A 19,288-nucleotide genomic window follows, 5' to 3' on the forward strand; every position below is an offset into this window, starting at 1 on the left:
ATAAGCTCCAGACAGAGCCAGGAGATGGATGGAGAGGAGAGGGAGTGGAATAGCCGTTTCAGTCGTAGGACCAACTGCTGTGGGAGGAGGAAGATGCTCCATTGAGCGGAACAGTTGCATGACGTCTGACTTGCTGTCCAACTTCAGTGCTGTCTGGATTTTTACCGCATCAGCTTTGTTTGAAGCTGTTTACCTATTTCAAGTTATTGTATTGTTTTCCATTGCGTTTGGTCACTGTCCTCTCACTCGAGCATCTTGTTTTGTCCAGTCTGCTGTGGAAGACTGGACGTTTTTATCTCTCAATAAAAACACAAATGCTAATGTGGCTCCCTGCTATGCTGATATTTCTGTGCTTGTTAATCTACAGGAGGAGCTAAGGAATTGTTTTGCATTTAAAAACAGGACAACCTGAACTGATAAGGCTTTTTTTAATCCCAGTTGTTTGAATTAGCTGTGGATTAAAGCTGCAGGTATTGCCATGGCATTAAGAGTGTTGTTAGGCTTGATCTCCCTTGCTTTGCATGAGAAGTATGGGGAGAATCTTGGATTTGCATGGCAGAAGAATACATTATCACAGTAAGCGGTGTTTCTGAAGCCTCATCAGAAACAAATGTAAGTCTCAAGATTGGCTTCAGTGACCGTGAAGTATAAGTGGGCTGAGCAGCAGGACAACTAGGGTAACTGAGGAAAGTGGTCCATACTAAGAAACCAGGTTTCAGTACATCTGGTGCTTACACAATTGGTTTTGATTTACATCCAAGAAGATTTAAATTAAGTATTTGGTGGAAAAAAATGCATTACTAGAAGGAAAGGCGAGAACTAGGTAAGATCACTCTCGCATACCTTTGCCAGAACAGGTTTGACACATGCTTTTTGTACCTGTTTTTACTCTGCTACTGTTATCTGGTTACTGTGCCCTGAATTGCTGGCAGAAATGAGATGTGAAAACTGGGCACAGGACAAGTAACCTAACATTTCCTATCACACAGAGCAAGTTTGAGGTCCAGAACTTGTGCTGCTGTGCCGACTTTCCAAGACAGTGTGGTTGGGATAAAAGAAGCCACTGAATTCCAATAGGCAAAAAATAAAGGAAAATTTGTTTGATTGTGTATGATCTTATGTGGGAAAATAGATTTTTTTAGAAAAGGACCCTTGTGAGTGAAGACTATGTATTGACTGGCATTGAATGTTTTTTGATGAGATAGGAAATCTTGTATCTCCACTTTGTTAATCTGATTGAATTTATGAGCTTAAATAGTGTTTAAACATTTTATTTCTTGTGTGAAACGTGGGAATAGCAATGTAAAACTTTCAAACATTTTAAGATCTGTTTAATTTGGGGGTTGTAAAATAGGAATATGTGCAAGATCTCTATTCCTGTGGTAGGGATGTGCTTGCATTGCCTTCGGCTCCATGCTGCTATTTATTGTGTTTGTTTAGAAGATGAATTTGTCACGATTAGACTCTGCTGGGTAGACAGGCAGAGGTGAGGCAGGCGTGCATGCCACGTATGGGAACACGTTTGAGGTTTTCCACAGCTGGATGTTTGATTTATTTACAGATGGAGAAGTGATGGGAGCTGCTAGAGCTGCTGACATGATCGGAAGCTCTACGTTATCACTGTTTCCCCACTTCAGCCTTTCCAGCCTGTGTTGCCACTTCTGCGTTTCTACACTTGCTACACTTCTGTGTAGCAACGCCTAGAACGTTTCCTTTTGGCAGGGGTTGAACTAAGCCAGTCCCACAACTAAAAAAAAAAACTATGTAGTAGACACCCAATCCAGAAGGGTCCAAAAAAAGTCTGCTCCATTTACCCTAGCATAGTGTAAGCTACACAATATTTCTTAAAATCCTCTTAACAATCTTTGCCACTTAGAGTGAAATACTAAAAGCAATAATTGTAACGAGCTAGAGGGAAATCAGGGGAGATCAAAGGCATCCCTCTAGCAGCCCAAATCCTTGAAGTAGCGGGTAATTTGTTAGATTTAATCCTCAGGAGTTAGCCCATGCCCCAAGCTATAAAGATAGGTTAGAAATCATTCCAGATAGATTAAAATAATTCTAGCAGTCCTCTGTCAGTCTGGCCCGTGGGTGATTCTCTTGTGATCTCAGATCTGGTGGGATCGTTTCACTTCATGATCATAGCAGCAAGCGTTTGGGCGAGCTCAGTACCAATGAAATAACAGAGCAAATCCCCCTGTAGTCCTCTGAGCTGTCTCCCAGGTTTCCAAGGAACAAAGAAGTAGCAGAACAAAAAAGCCAAGCCAAATGAGGCAGCATGGGGGAAGAAATCCTTCACAGCACCTGCAGGCAGGCAGTCCAAGGCATGAAGCATTAGATTAATACATGATCAGCAGGCAGCAATCAGGGCTTTCTGAGGGATAACGCCCTGGGCTCAGCACAGCTCTTCATTTGAATATAGAAGAGCAGGCACCTTCCTTGTCTTATATACTCTTCTGCAGCAGTATCGTCAGATAGTTGTTTATCTTGTACTCCAGTATAACACAAGTCTCTGAACAGTAAAATTAATTATTTTTTTATGTAGCTGATTTTGACTTCCTCAGGACAATACTTCCCAGTTGCTTTTACTAAATTTTATCTTAGATGCTTTACTGTGCTTTCCGCTTCTGAAGGTGATTCTGAGTTTGACCGTGCTCTTCCAGTTTGTCACTCACTCTGTGCCATCACCTCGGCTATTAACGAGAATAAGAGCTCGACTCTAACTCTCCTGCGATGTCACTGTGCAGTTCCGCTTCTGTGCTGCTTTTTACTTTGTGTTAAAATGATTGGAATTTATAGGATTTCAATTTAAACTTTAAAAACTTTGCTTGGTATGTACAGTGACAGCATTTGTCACTACAAATGCTTTTAAGAATGTTTATATACAATAGTTCCAAGATATAAATGATCATTGTTTAAAATCTGTCAAGGGGAAATCTTGCCACGACTAAATATGTAACACTGACATTTGAAATGGGAGCAAGACACGGTTGTTTGGCTCACGCTTGTAGTGCTATCAGCTGCTTTCCGAGAGGAAGAAGGAGGAAACATTTCTGTGGCAGGTTAATTGCAGAATAACAAGCAGATTGTGTCTCTTGACACTAATTATTCTAAATAAATTCCAACTACATAGAACCCTTTTATAATGAAGCCATTCTTTTCACAAAACAACGTTAGTAAGTGGAAGTGGAATTGCAATTGGCATATTGTGATGTATTGAAACAATTCAGGACTTTCATTCCACTTTACAACAAGTGGTGTTCCACAGTGCCCAGGTAGAGAAATTGTTCCGAGTGCGATGAAGGGAGGTGTTTCTGTCTTCCTGAAACAGCATTTCTGGTTTCTTAGCCATTGACTCATGAAAGTCAGGAAGGAAAAAAAAGTTTTAATCCTTGAAAGCCTTTTTAGAACGAGGCAGATCTGCGTGGCCTTTAAGTCACGTAATGTTGTATACTGCCGTCAGAGTGGGGTGGCTGCTCTTTTTCATTCTTACCTTTCTGATGGCTTCTCTTACTGTAAGTGAAAGCCATTTTGGCATTGCTACAGACATCTGATAATCTCAAAGACTGTTTTGTCTGTATGTATTTAATGTGCCACTTCAATTCGGCTCGCTTGCAGTATTTGAGTTTATAATAGATTTCAGAACCGGTCTGGTGGGACCTGGGAACAGATACAGCACACCGTTACTGAAGGCCTCACCTGAGATCAGTCAGAAGATAGGGGCTCTTTGTCTGGTTTAGACCCGTTGCCCTACCAAATGCAAAGACATCATTTGCAGTCCCCACTCCGAACAAATAAATGATCTTGCAAGTAACTGCTAAAGGAGGAGGCAGCCAGATTGTGTAAGGTCTGTATTGGGTGATGAAATCCCCTGTTTGATCTGATTGATGAGCGATATTTGTATAGAAGTGATTCAGTTCAGTATTGGTGCAAAGTCTGTTTTCAGTATGAAACGGTTGTTTCACATTATGTATTTTTGTAATCCTCTGCAGAGCTGTGTACCCTGGACTGCGGCAGCCACGGTGTCTGTTCAAGAGGGATATGCCAGTGTGAAGAAGGCTGGGTGGGACCAACCTGTGAGGAACGTACGTGCCACTCTCACTGTGCTGAGCACGGCCAGTGCAAGGACGGGAAGTGTGAGTGCAGCCCTGGATGGGAAGGGGACCACTGCACCATTGGTAAGGGCTTTTTGTACTTTGAGAATTAAAATGCAGAATGTTTTTAACCAGTAATACACAGGTCTACTGTAGCCATCGGTCTGATTCAAGTAATTTGGGAAAAACACAGACCCAGAACCAGGCCACGTGTGAAAAGGGGCCTCTGCACTGATGGTGCACCCTGCTTGTCCCACAGAATAGCAACTCAGTGCAACTTTCTGTTTAAAGGATGTAACATTGATGGATTACTTTTTAAAAAAAAAACCACGAAAACACTCAAAAAGAAGATATATCAGTCCTAACGTATCTTTGGGTGGTGTTCATGTGACCTTTGAGTCAGGAAGACAAAAACTGTTTAAGAAATAGAAGGTGTGAGGGGATGAAGCTATTATTCAGCACAAGTAATTCTTGCATTAAATCTCTTGCCTTCATTTCTGAAGATTTACTTATTAATATTAGAGGTAGTTTTTCTATAGCCAGCTTCTAACAATTTGCCTAATAAGGTAAAGCTTTCTCATCATTTTAGAAGTCATTACTCTACTGTACAAATGTAATAGATATATTTATGGTGAAATACAACAGGTTTTTGCAAAGTCTAATAATGTTTCTCCCTAAAATGTCCCAAAGCAGGGATTATTCATAAACATTTTAATTGTTTCTAATAGCAGACTATCTGATTTTCAGAGGTAAGCAGCATAAGCTTTCATGATTGGTTCTTGAAAAAAAATAGAATGTTTTATCTTTATCTTAATCATTTTAAGATAATTCATTCACTGGCTTTAGAATTTAATAAATCAGATTTGCTAAATCAAGAATTAGGTTTATGAAGGAGGAACAGCCTAATTTTCTAAAGACTGCTTAGAGCAAGTCCAGAAAAGGACCAAAATCATTAAAAATATAAATAGAGCTACTCTTCACATTGTAGGCACTGCCAGGTATGGCCCGAGCTGTCCCCTGCATGCTTGCTGTCAGAGGACGATCGCATACGCGGTGTGTTTTGAGGACAGTAGCAGGAATAGATGTGACTGCAGGGAGGAGGAGATGCTCTGTATCTACCCAACAGGTGTCAAGCCATAAGCAAATGGTGTCTGTATTTTCATTTGGGTACGGAAGTTCAATCCATCTCAGTTTTGTTCTTTTCTTTTTTAAGCTCGCTACTTAGACGCTGTTCGAGGTAAGTTTTTCATATCAGCATTGTGAAAGAATAATGAAAAGATACACAAGTATTGGGAATGGAGTGTTTCATGTTTCCTGTTTTGTCTGAGCTTCTGTGCTGCTAAGTTGCCAGAATAGATAAAGCGCTTATTATGGAGATATGTATACACTCAGAGAGAGACTTACAGAAAAAAAAAAAAGCTTTTTTTTTTTTTTAACAAATAATGTGCATCTGCAAAGTCGTAGCGGTGTAAGCATGTTTCATGTGGCCGTCTGATGTGCTGTGTTAGGTAAATCAGATTTTTGCTGTTGCTTACCATTCCATAGTAACGATGGAGCTCAGGACTTGCTCAAAAACTTTGTATTGATCCTGTTTTCCATGAGAACAAAAATTTTCATATTTCTTATCACTTGTGCTTGAAATAAGTTTCTTTTGATAGAGAAGTACACCTTTTTTTAAAGCTGGCTAGGTGTACTATAGTTCTCTTCAAATCATTTGATGCGAGAGATAAACGTAATCTTGTTTTGTGTCTGGTGCTGTCTGTTTGGTTTCTGTGCCTTGCCACACGTCCTGCTCAGTCATGTCAGCGCGAGTCCCTTCCCCGAGTTTGGCAGCAGTCTCAGTCCTGACCATGCTGTTCGGAGCGATGGTGCCCATTGCCCCTTGCAAAAGTGCTGCTAGCTGAAATATCAAATGAACCAATATGCCAGAAAGACCTGGGGGTTTATTTTGTATTTATTATTTTATTTCTTCAGAATTAGATCATAATAAAAATGTGTAAGCAGTCATTTGATACATTTATAGTCTTAGAGGACAACACCTCACAGCAGCAAAATGTAATCACGTACAAGAAATTAATTAACTCAGCAGGACAGTGAATTAAGTGGAAAAACACCCCCATTACCCAGAACAGCTTTCGTGTCCTACCCTTTCCCCCAACTCCTTGAAAGAGGCAAATAATTGGCTTTTACAGAGAATCTGGTTGTTGCTAACCTCGTGCTATCTTAAGGCATCAATGTCCAGAATTTCAGTGTGAGAAGATGGTGCCACCTATCACCAGCTCTTCCAAGTAGGAGGGTCAGGCTCTCTGAGACATGTCTTTGCAGATGTGATTGATAAACTGTGCCAAGGACGAGGAGGAGAGAGATGGTGTCCCTAGTGTGGAGTTGCCAGGAAATGCGCTTCGTGCTGGGCTGTAAGGCACAACCCAACAGACCAGTCGTGCATATTCTCTGACTCTCTGGTCAGCTCCTCCGAGGCCCTTTTGGAGCATCTGTCTCTTGGGGCTGCCAAACACATACATAGACTGAGGCCTCTTCTTTGTTCTTCAAAAAAAACACGTAAATGTTGATTATTCACTATCAAATACAGAAGGGCTTTCACTTCCTATATGTCCGTGCCGGCAAAGGGAAAGGAGCCCTCTTAGAACGGATGCACTTGCGCTGCTGTTAAGCTTAATGCTGAGCTTTGCCCGTTGTCCTTTCGCTCCATGTGCGATATGGTGAAGATCTGACAAATGTCTAAGCTGGCACTAAAACTGTGCAAGCAGATGGACATGAGCGTACACATTCAAGAGACAATTCCTCTCTTATTCTTATAGGCAAGAAATCTAGCTGAAAATGTCCAAATTACTGTTGATTCAGAGCTTACAAGTGTGTAATCCATGGGATGCTACAGTCGTTGTTCCAGTTTTGATCTAGAATCAGAGCCGCTAAAGGGCAAGTGCTTGTCATATTTGAGTCGACTAACGTGAAGGAAGTGGAACTGGACATTGGAAGGCAATGCTCCCTCATTTGCCTTCTCTGGAAAGAGTTGTATTGTAGCATAAATCAAATGGGCTTTTTCTCAATCCGCTGAGTATTTATGAACAGAATAAAAAGGACACCTCCACTCCTGCAATGTGTAGGGTTATGTCCACAAATGCCAGTTTGTCATTTAAGCAGTATTTTCCATCTATATCTTTGATATAAACATTTATTATGTACATGTCTTCCTTTGTGATCTGCAAGTTATTTTGCAATAAGTAGAGAAAGATGTGGGCGCAGCAGCCTGTTAAATATCTTCTTATCATTTTACTCACTTTTTTCCTGTGCACAAAATGTTACACACTAATAAACCCTCATTCCTCACTGAGAAATGGCTTTTAGGCAAGCAAAGGGAGGGACTAGGATGGGAATTTTTCCATATTTAGCCAAAAATATGAATGGCTTGCAAGGGAGCTGCGATCATTTGAAAGCAGCAAGAATAACGCTATATGAAAGGATGTTAAAGAATAATTACAACTGTAAAGGAAGAGAAGAAAACTCCTCCATGAAGGCTTCTTTTCTACGTTTTCTTTTCTAGACGGCTGCCCAGGTCTCTGTTATGGAAATGGGAGGTGCACTCTTGATCAGAATGGATGGCACTGTGTTTGTCAAGTGGGCTGGAGTGGCTCAGGATGTAACGTTGTCATGGAAATGGTGTGTGGAGATAACCTGGACAATGATGGAGGTATGATACATAATTCATGTCTCTTTGTTTATTTGTCAAATCCTTGATTGTCATTTGAACCTATAGTTTTGGTGTATGTTTCCTTTTTTATCACAAAATGTCAATGTTTGTCTGTTTGCTTGAGACGGTTGTTCCACTCACTTCGTCTGAGGGAGAAGACCCTTGTGCTAGATGTTACTCAAGGCAGAAATTATGTATGTGCCATACCTATCATTCCAGTACTTGATTTTTTTTTCCTTAAAAAAAAAAAAAAAAAAACAAAAAACAAACCAACACCCCATGTAGCTAGTAATTTCTTCTATTTCCGTTCCACTCTACTTCATGTTCAAGATAACTCTGTCATCTGTTTCAGAAGAGACAGTCAAAGGATACTCAAATGAAAAAAAAAACCTCTGTGCCTGTCAAAATGCATCCAAAGTTTAGTCTTATGTTAATATTAAATGAATACATTTGCAAGCATAAAGCATACATTTAGAGATGCTTTTTAAACATTAATCTCTTTCTTAACGTTTCCCCTGAAACACAGCACAGTCCTTGCAATTATCTGGACCTACACTTGAACGATTGTTGAGTAAGGTAGTGTAGAAATTATGCAGAAGTAATTTTTGAAAATAGCATAAACAGAGCCTTGTGCAAAAATAATAATTCACTCTCTTGAACCAGGGCATTTGACATGAGATGCTTCCTATCTTGGACCTCTGGACCCTTGATTCATTCTAAGGCTGTGTAAGTTTTAGGTTTGCTGGGAAAAATACAGTTCTTCCATAAGTTCGTCTCTGCCTCCTTTCCAGTAGTTCATTCTGATACACAAGCCAGAGTGTTTTCTTCAGGAGAAACATCCAGACTCTATTTCAAACTTACCAGTGGGAGAAAAGCCACGACATTCCTCACTGGTTGTTCTCAGAGTTAATTGTTTTTCCAGTCTGTTTTTGGAATACTCATTTACTGGACAGTCAAGAAGGACGGTTGTTTTCCTCTCCTTTACTTACTACCATCCCTTACAGTGTGCTTGCCCCCACGCCTGGAGCTGTGCAGCTTTCCCATTCAGACTGTGAATACATCTGCCCCAAGCACAGTTACATTTTTTCGCTTAGATTGTACGCTGAGCTGTACTGAAATATGTATTATCGTATTGCATCACACTCACAGATCATCTCAGTGTCTTGGGTGAGGTCTCACACCCCACTGTTGTGTTAAACCTTTGTATAATGATTGTCTGTTTTCTTCAAGATCATTGATAAATTAAGCTGGATTTAGAGCCAAGAACTGAGGTCACTGTGGAACCTCAATAGAAACATTCTGACTCAGTGATAATTCCTCATTTACAGATATATTTTGAGACCTTCTGATTTTGTATCCTGTGGGCTCTAAGACCATGCTGTCCTTTGGCAGAGGCTTCCTCATTTCTGAACCCCATTCAAAACTGCCTTTTTCCTCTCTCATCCTTCCTTTTCCACCTTATTTCCAAGACCTCTGACAAGCGTCTCTCTGCTCTTCTACACTGGTGTGTATCCCTTTCACGCAAGGTCCCGCAGCTGGCGTCACTGCCCCCCGCGCGCTTTCCCATCTGTCTGCTGCTCTCTCCCGCTGCCCAAGCCACTGACTCACTCGCCCGCGCTCTTAAATCTGTCCACAAAACCCCTGCTCAGCTTGTAATGTATGTAAAGCATTTTCTGCTACACTCTGTGAACCGGCTCTATATAAACTGCCCTGTATTGTGATTCTGGGTGCTTTATATTCTGCAATAATGGTGAGTTATTAAAAGAGTTGGCAGTTTTAACTCTAAATCTCCTTGAATTTGTCAATTTAAGGCAGACACTTAACATCGTTTCACTGCAGGTTTTAGAAGTAATTTTCTTTTTCCTTTTTAATGGCAACATAACACGGACTAGGACAGTTCTGTTGACATTACAATTAGAGATAAGTGCAGAGAGAAATATTTAATTAATCTGACTACTACAGATGGGCTAAATGTAATTAAGTTTCCTTCACAATCAATTTTATATAAGAAAAGAAAATTGTATCCACATATTAAAACCACTTCTCTTCATATATGAAGTTCATAGGACCTGATTTGGCATAAGCATAAATTAGAACAATTCCCCTAAAGTCACTGGAGTTATACCAGTGTCACATTAATACGAAATGAGAAGCTGATTCCTGGTGTTTCGGGTTTGTATACATACACAACAGTAAAAACAGAAATTAGGAAGCAAGCATGACATTACCTGTTAAGTCCTGTTTGCTGGAAGGTTGTGCCTTAGACTGTGAGAATATTACGGTGGCGTAACGAGTTACCATCCATCAAGCTACGTAACTGGGTTAGGTTCATAAAGATGGAAGCTATTAACGCTTTCGCCTGCAGTTGTGGTGGGTGAAGAGCACCCAGCTGAGTTACAGGAACTCAGCTGACAGTAACTTCCTAAGCCGTTAGGATGTGATCACATTCTGTCAGTGACACATAGCCCAGAAGATCATGCTCTGAACCTAATTTAGTGCTGTTTTATATTCCAAATCATGGTATTCTCACCTAGCAAAGGTCTTAGTCATTCTAGTTGTGTTTAAATCAAACCTTTATATCTCCGTCCTTAGGAGGTGTTTTGTGCTTCAAGTCCAGTAGAAGGAAATCACGACCAAAGAACAAAGCTGTAGTAAAGTTGAACAATTATTATTTCAAACAAACTCTAATTTCAGGAGTTAGACAGAGTGATAATTTTGTGTAGTTTCCAGCTGACTTATTAAACAGTACTTTGAGACTGAAAAACTGAGATTTTTGCTGTATAAAAATATATTCAACTACATGGTAGAAAAAAACATATTAGAAAATGAAGTATTTTATTAGTTTGAACTGTAGGGATCAAATAATGTCATTTATTTGGCACGGGAAAGTGTTATTGTATCTATAGTAACAACACAAAAGCTTTAGGAGGAAGGAAGGCTTGAATTCATGTTTAAGGACTGGTATATTAGGGTAAAGGCAAGCTACAAGCATATTCACAGGCATCCTGGTTCTGCAGACACTGAAGCACCAAGTTCCCCATCAGCGCAGTTATCTGGGGTGGTAAGGTTAAACACATGGGGAAATATTTTCCTGAGCAGGGAGAGTACTGTTTCCTTTAGAGCCCCATAAGTATACACTGTACTCTTACCCTGACTGTACCAAAACTGCCTTTCCCATTCCACCTCATACCTCTCTGTTAGCTTTTTCCTACTTGCAGACTTAAGGGCATGTTTACCTGTTCAAATATCACTACAAACACCATTGAAAAGGTCTTTGCATTACAACAGATGCACGATGGCGTGGTGTGCACTTGGTCTTGTGGAGTGCATCTGCGGTCTGTTAGCAGCGTGATGTCCATTAAATAATGCCAAGAAGTCAAGCAGATGTCCTTTGCAGCGGGGCCTTCCCCTCGCCGTGGCTTCCCATTATTCCCCATTTCTTATTCTCCATCTTTTGTTGTCGTGACTGACATTATTTCATTTTCAGTTCATAAGATGACCGTTCAGCTCATCTGAGCAGTCATTTTTCAATTGTCCTGCCATTACTCTAGACACATTTGGAAGCTTCAGTAGCTCCAGGAGATTGCTCTGCTGAGTTCTGCACAGGCAAGTGCCTGTGTCCGAGGTGCGAGGAGGCAGAGCAGCTGCCACGGCGCTGGGATGCACAAGGTGCTCAGCACCAGCTCACAGGTCACCCCCTGCCCTGCCAAGCCACAATTTACCTGCTGTTCCAACACTGCTGCTGCACATGGAGGTCTTTGTCTTAAGCTGAAAGTTGCACCCTGTCACTCCCATTAATTTATTGGATATGGGTCTCTTTTAAGTGTGCCTGCATCTCTTTTCATCATTTTATTTTTCTTTTGTGAATCAGTCTTGACTGTTTGTTTTTAAGGAAAATACTATTTACTCCAAGCTTTGAGTTCTCTTCCAAATATCCCTTCAGTCACTTGAGACAGTTACTGTAGTTTTCTCCAAGCTTTTCCAAGCACAAGAAAATATATGACTCAGCATAGCCTTGGGTTGATAACCAGCACTGCTGAAATATTGATGTATTTCTGACCCATCCATTGGCATTTTAATAACCTATCCATCACAGAGATATTGAGTCCATATGTAAGTAATATGCTATTATTACACAATATAAATAATACTGATGGGAATGGTTTTCATTGTTGCTGAGCAGCAAGGGCTCCCCGGGGATACTTACAGTTTCTGAAAATCATACCCTGATATATTTGCATTCTCCTGTGTATGGAAGACCAAACGCTACTGGTACTCACTGGATAAAACACTGCAGCCTTTCCACGGACCACTAGTGGGTATCCAGTGTCCTTATACAAATGCCAGTGCTCCCAGTTAACAGCCTCGCTGTCTGCTGCCTGTGACGTAGTACAGCTAAAATTTGAGAAGCAGTTTGGGTTAATGTGTACCAATAAGTAGTAGGGACTCACAACAGTTACTGCTGCTTCGTCTCTTCTGAAGTTCTCTCTGATTCAGTTTGCTTAGATTCCTGCCAGCCCTAATTGGACTTAGCTGAGCCTGTGGCGAAACAAGTCGGCACAGGCATTGTTTAATGCTTATTTGAAATCTGTAAAAGAAAGCAAGCAAATGTAAGTTGAAGACTCCTGTGGATTTTTTTTTTTTTTTCCCGCAAACAACAACAGTATTGAACAATTGATCATGCGAGTGCACCGAAAAGCTCAGATCCTTCGAGTGTTGAGAGTCACGGTGTTGAGTTTTTTAGGGTGTCCAACATAAGGAGTTCAGAGAACAAAATCTGCTAACTGCCAGGAGAAACTTAAAGCTTGTTTTTTTACTTTCTGTGAAAGTGTTCTGGACGTAGTTCTCACAGCTCCATCCCTGGGATCAGGGCAGAGGGAGCAGGAGAGCTCTTGCACACCTCTGGGCTGCCCTGCAGCAGGGAAAATGGAGGTTGTTGGTATTACTGAGTGCATGTACAGTATATTGCTCAGAGATGGGCTTGATTTTCATGTAGCTGAACAAGGACATTTATAAGTTTGTGTGTTTGTAAGTAAGCCTATATACATGTATACATATGCACATACACGTATATGTATGTACTGTATAAGCCTTTACACCACTTCTTGTAGCGTTCTGGGTTTGACATTAACCATAAAATTTCAAACCGATTGCAGTTAACATTAGTAGTGTCTTCTCCATATGTTACAAAAGCTTGAAGGGATGAGAACTCTACTCTTCTAATGAATTTTAAAGCTGAAGAATAGCAATTTTAAGTGTTATTGCGAACTATTTACATTTTGCTCGCCAGAATCTGATGATAGTTTGTTTGTTAAAATAACTAACGCAGTAACATGGGGTGTGGAGTCTCATTGAGTTTGTCATTTTCACAGCCCGTTAATAAAGCATCTCAGTGGTTTAATAGAAAAGAAGCTGCTGTGAAAGTTATTGCATGCTGCACTGGTGAGCTGGGGAGGCCACTGCTGCCAAAATTAGAAACACTTTGTTCTTTGCTTCCCTTACCAGTCACCCGACCCAGTGCCTCTTCAATGTCCTCAGATGTTCCGCTACCTAGGCAATTTGTACTAATTGTGAACGCACATCCATTTTCAGCAACATGAGTTATTATGGTATTCCCGTATTTGCAGTCATGAATTGCGAGTAATTCAAGGGTAGATGAGAAAATTACAAAAGCCAGGGTTTGAAAAGTAGATGGCATAGAGCTGTCATATCAGGCCCAAAGTATGTGACTTGTTCCATATTCTTGCCATTAGCTTATAGCAGACAAAATGCCTTTTTCTTTTCCAACTCTTATTTTATTGAGGATTTAATATAGATATTATGCAGTGTATGGAAAGCTCAAATACGGAACACGTGAAACACAATCACTGTACAGCATTTGCCCAAAGATGGCAAGTAAAGAGATACATTGCTGGATGGAGAGGTGGGTCCTTAGCTGGGTTGCCAATTTGTCTGGCCGCTGAAGGTGGCCAGCCATCCATGTAGAAGAGAGGTTGCTGCATAATGTGTGCGTTAGGGAGTGTGCTGTGCCTAGCACAGGCTGAGCTTTCCTTCTCTGCAGTAGAAACATAGCTGAGGAGGTCATTTCATCACATTTAGGGCATTCTTTCCATCATATTAAATAAGGAAAAAACATATATAAATGTATAAGCAAGAAAATATATTTTGTTTGATGGAAAACACTGTGTGATTCCATTGACGCAAACTCCTGACACAATAAATATTAACATCATTCCTTATAGAAAGCTTCCTGAAAGGATCCCTACCCCAGCAAGGAAGTGGGAAAATCTTGTCCTAACTGTGAGCTCCGGCAATGCAGAGATGGGTGGTGTGACTGACAACAGAGCAACTTGTTTAGGCATGCTCTGCCTTTTCTTTGAGGTTGTTTAAATTATTTAAGAGTGCTGTGAAGTGCTTTTTATCCTCAAGTTGATCATTGTGATTTCTATTTTAGCAGTAATATTAAAAATATTTTAATCGTCTAGTTTACTTACTAAACCAAAAATCCCAGCTCATCGTTATCCCTTGCACACAGAACAAGGTACCTGGAAAATGTGAAGCCAGAATCTCAGACTCACCAAAATGTGAATCACTTTATCATATAATCTGTAGTGCACCGTGAAGGTGCCTGGCTGCCTTTTGTGTAAAATAAATAAAATAATGCTAATAGCAAACCAAAATCATTTACAGCTCTGTAATACAGTCTGCACTTATGCTCTTCTGCACTTTGTGGTAATTGACAGTAAAAACTTCAGTATACAGGCTCCCCTGCTGCATGAATTACAGTTCTTGCTTTTTGTCGTAGTTTGTTCAACTCCTGCCTGTTGTCTCCTGAGATTTAAAAGAAACTCTGCTGTTCTCTTAACACGGTGAATTTTTTAAGAGTTGTTTCCTGATATGAAAACTTAACAAAAAAAAATGTGACTGTTGCTTGAGAATTGATTAGTGTATTTGTAGTATTTTCAAGTGAATGAGTTTGATGTTCCAGTTTATAGACAAGATTTATTTTTTTTTTCTGGGTTATTCTCCTGGATTAAAAATCTCATTTCAAATAGGATTGGCTTGTTGAAAATGTTGTCCTCGCATGCACTTAACTAATGTGGTTTGCATTATCACAAACTGCCTCCATATGTAACTTGTGATTCTGTACCAATTTGTTTTACCTGGTTCATTTTAATGAGCATCATGCTGAATTACAGTGGTTTCTTTTGGGAGTTTAGATTAGTTTGGGTTTTTTTTCTTTTTTTTTTTCTTTTAAATAGTCTAAGTTAAGACCAAATTGTTAAATGAAGTGGAAAAAAAGATGTTGTTTTGGCTTAAGAGTTCACTATTTGCCCCAAAATAGATGTTTTATCCTTTTACTTCAGCACAAAGTGTGAAAAATATTTTTCAGTTTTATCCAAGTTGATTTATTTTCTAAATTTGTTTGATTTTTTTGAAAAAAAAAAAAAAAGCTAGAATTAGAAGTTGCATTATTCAGACAATTATAGTTAATAATGCTTAAATACATACACCCGGTGGCCTGAGTTTGACCTGAGCCAAATATGCAGTGTTGAGTCCATAGACTCCTGCCTCACTGCTTTCCCTTCACATGGTTTCTTTCTGTGTATACGTGGGTGCACAGTGTTTGTGTCAGGCGTGTAAGCTGTTGACCAAAGCAAAGAAGAATGAGGATTGTATTAGAGAAAGCAGAGTATCTAGTTGTTATTTTTATAGCTATTTCTTTTCTAAGCAAATCTTCATATTCTAATATTTCGATGAATTTTCACTTTTATTTCTTACATAAATGAGAGAATCAGGTCAGCTCAGTTCCCACATCTAATGGTTTGTAGGCAAGGAAAAAATTAATCGGAATAGCTACTGTTGAATAAATTACTCCAAAATAGCTTCCCCATGGATACTGTTATTCTGAAATAAGCGTGCCTTTTTTCTGATTAGCACTTATTCTGCCAGACCAATGTTCGTCAAGTTTCCCAGGTCGACAGCAGTCAGCTTGTATAAATTAGTACCTTCCAGAGAGTACCTTGACTCCTCAATTGAGACTCGTCACTGCCGTAACCACTCTGCTGGCACAGACCAGCCCGGAATGGCTACGCCTAACCACATCACATGCCCTCTGCAGGGATCTTCACCAGTATAAAGCAAAAGCAAGAGATTTACATTTCTTCATCTGCTTTTCAAGTCTAGTAGAATTCTTTAGTATTTGCAGTCTTGGAGAATCTGCTAGTAATTTGATGCTTTTCAGTTTGCTTATTAAGAATATAGAAAGTTTCATTCCATGGACAAAAAAAAAGAGGGAACAAGAGGAGATATTTTTTCCTTGCAATTCCAAGCCTACTCTTCAGGTTTCAACCCAGAGAACACTGGGTTGAACACTTATTTTTTTCAACAGAACAGAATGAATACCCCTCTGGTTCGTATCGTTAACTTCTCCATCCGCTTCCCGTGTGGTTTGGTTTAGACTGGAGGCCCCTTATTGTTTCAGCTTACTGATTTCCTAGCAGATTTCAATAACCTTCTACGTTTTCCTGAATATAAAGTGACTGCTACACTCAAAGTCAATAACCTCAATGTTGGCCTGGGAAGTTCTTCTCCCACCCCTGGCGAATGCCTGTTGTCTCCAAGATGGGAGGAATGTGGAAAGAACTTAAAGCGTGTACTGACCTGCAGCTATGCCAGCTTTGCTGGGTCCAAGGGGCTTAGGTTGTTGTTGCTAGCTATCTACAGTAGCCCTTGGCTCATTATCAGAAAAACTAGCCTACTCTATCTGATTTCCCAGCTGCAATACGATAGATTTGTTAATATTTTTTTTTGCCTAGCCAAGCAATTACCTTGCTCAAGGTCAGGCAAGGATTTTCAGATTCTAGGAAAGCCCATTTCATTATACTTGTTTGTTCTGTAGAAGGGCTTTTGCTTTCTTCTTGAAGTGAATATTTTGTGCTGTTATTTACTGAGCATTCACACAGTGCAATATGCTCTACTGAGAAGAAAGCAGAGCTGGCTGAGGGCTGGTCTCACACCTGGTAAAGTCAATGACAAAACTACAGGACCTTCCCTGATAACGCAGTTTGCCCTGAGGAGGGATGGCTTTATAGGCACCAAAGCATTGGTATGAGCAGAGCATGAAAAGTCAAAGCATGAAGTGAAAATATCTGACAGTATGTTGATCCTATAGCATTGCAGTTTTAAACACAGGGGAAATCCATAGAGTGATATGATGACTCCATGTTTATTCAGACCGACCTTGTTAAAAATACAAAGAGAAGTCTTTATGAAAGGATACAATGCCTTAGTCTTGCTTTGTATGCATTAGTGTGCTTGTCAATCCAAGTAAGTTAGCAACTGCTAAGTCGTAAAATGGATGTTTAAGAAGATAGTGCGACATTTTACCATACCCTCTTAAATCTGTTTGTGGTAGAGTATGTAATTTAGGCAATCTGGATGTCTAAGCTGCTGATAAAAACAATTAAATGCCAGTAACTCCATTTTAAGTTTTATTTGGGTGCTTAATTTAGATGCACTTCAGTGCTTCACTTTTCATCCTAAGCTTTGGACATTTAAGTAAATTACTTTTACCGACAAACATTGCAAGTTTGTCCATAAAGAAATGTAGATTTAAAAAAAAAAAAAAAATCTGTTATTTTTTCTATTTCAAAGTGGAGGGAGGAGGACTAGGTTTATTTTTAGTTTCCACATTTGCTTTCCTGGTGCAAACATCCATGGAGGAGACTGTATCTGTCAGGTCACTGGGACAGAGCCTGCATCAGGGTGTATATTTGTGTATCACCAGCTGCAAAAGGAGTGTAGGAATGATTCTGCCTGTTTTGGACTATTCTAGTATTGCAACCAATAAAGGAAAAGTAAACATCCTAAAGAACTAATAAAACTATTGTAGAGCATAAAATAAAAGTCAGACAACTGTAACAAGAACCTTTTTTTACTACTGTAGTACAGATGCTTATGAGAGGTAGATAACATTTCAGACTTTGTTAGTGTAGGTGGGTTAGCAAGTGTTCATTCTTCACAGATGTGAGCAGACAGTAGTGACAGTACAGGACTGTGAGATATCAGCTGCACAGTGTGGATCGTGCACCCCTTGGACTAACGAGTCTTTTGTAGTGATTTTCTTCTTCTGCCTGTTCTGCAGTGAAGACAGTCCCGCTCTTCTCTACTCACTTAGTCTGTAGGTTCTGTTTTCTTGTTGCTGTGTGGGGATTTTATGAGGTGATACTGCTAATGACTAGAAATACCCCTTCTGGACTAAGCATGTATGTTAATGCTTTATTGAATTTGAATGTGTCATAATCAGCATGCCTTCCAATTGATTAAATACCTCCTGTGCTCTACAGTAGTAAACACGATGCTTTGTTCTCAGAATCACTCAATTTCCTGAACTTTCCGTTCTCTCCATTTTAGATGGCTTGACAGACTGTGTAGACCCTGACTGTTGTCAGCAAAGCAATTGTTACGCAAGTCCTCTCTGCCAGGGTTCGCCTGATCCCCTTGACCTTATTCAGCACAGCCAACCGCCTTTCTCTCAGCATCCTCCAAGGCTGTTTTATGATCGAATCAGATTCCTTATCGGGAAGGAAAGCACTCACGTAATCCCAGGAGATGTCTCATTTGAGAGCAGGTGAGTTTTCTTTTAGATGAAAGACTTTTCTGAATACTGAGAACCACAATGAAATAATTTAACCAGGAAAAAAACAGTGATACCTGGGTAGTTGAGAATTCATCACTGGTGATGAAAAAAATACTTGAAAGGATAGCAAATATTTAAGGCCCAACAGCTGAGGATCTTGTTTATCAGATTCTCGTTGCTCTCTGTCTAGTTCAAAAAAGCATCACAGCAACAAACTCTGCTACTCTTATTAACAAGACTTTGACTGTTGTGGAAGGTAAGATATCTCACACGTCCAAAACCCTGGGGGAAAGTTCAGCCCTTTGTGCTGTAGATACACAAGTTGGATTAAAATGAGCTGTATTCAGTCACCTTTCTGCCCATTAGGATTTGATTGATATTTACAGTGTAATAAATTTAACGTGTCCCTTGTATATAATCCAGCTACCTAATTAACAAAATTTTTGTTTTGCAACATGTTGATAGACCAGTGTGAAGTTAACCACTTTGTGCTGTGGGTTACTCTCAAGCTGCCAACCAAACAGGAGGGTGATCTGAGTGTTTGTGAGACTGGCTTGCCCTTTAACGGGAAGAGTGTGCGGTAGGAAAGGGGCACGTACTTCCTCAGAAAACCTGGTAACACATATTTTCTTGAACATTTGAAATACAGGGGCACATAAGTTGTTATGCTGTGGTTCACCTGGGAAGCTATAACTTTCATGCTGGCAAAGAGATCCACAAATCATCCACATCACCTAACTATTACCCTGTCAGCTAGGCCTATACATTAGATAAACCGTGTTCCCGTAATAAGGACATAAGGATTTTATTTTCACAGTACAGCACATAGCACTTAGGTTACAA

General features: G+C 40.0%; 1 protein-coding gene across 1 annotated transcript in view; it reads left to right on the forward strand.

Moving 5' to 3' along the window:
• The window catches only part of TENM1 (teneurin transmembrane protein 1), a 321,398-nt gene that overhangs the window by 220,640 nt on the left and 81,470 nt on the right, over positions 1 to 19,288 (forward strand). Inside the window, exons 12-15 of the mRNA XM_086756176.1 lie at positions 3,993 to 4,178; positions 5,308 to 5,331; positions 7,657 to 7,803; positions 18,220 to 18,436. Of these exons, the coding sequence (XP_086612302.1) occupies positions 3,993 to 4,178; positions 5,308 to 5,331; positions 7,657 to 7,803; positions 18,220 to 18,436 (574 nt within the window). The remainder of the gene's footprint in view (positions 1 to 3,992; positions 4,179 to 5,307; positions 5,332 to 7,656; positions 7,804 to 18,219; positions 18,437 to 19,288) is intronic.

This window comes from Chlamydotis macqueenii, chromosome 11 (assembly GCF_036417535.1).
Source record: "Chlamydotis macqueenii isolate bChlMac1 chromosome 11, bChlMac1.mat, whole genome shotgun sequence".
NCBI classification, from domain to species: domain Eukaryota; kingdom Metazoa; phylum Chordata; class Aves; order Otidiformes; family Otididae; genus Chlamydotis; species Chlamydotis macqueenii.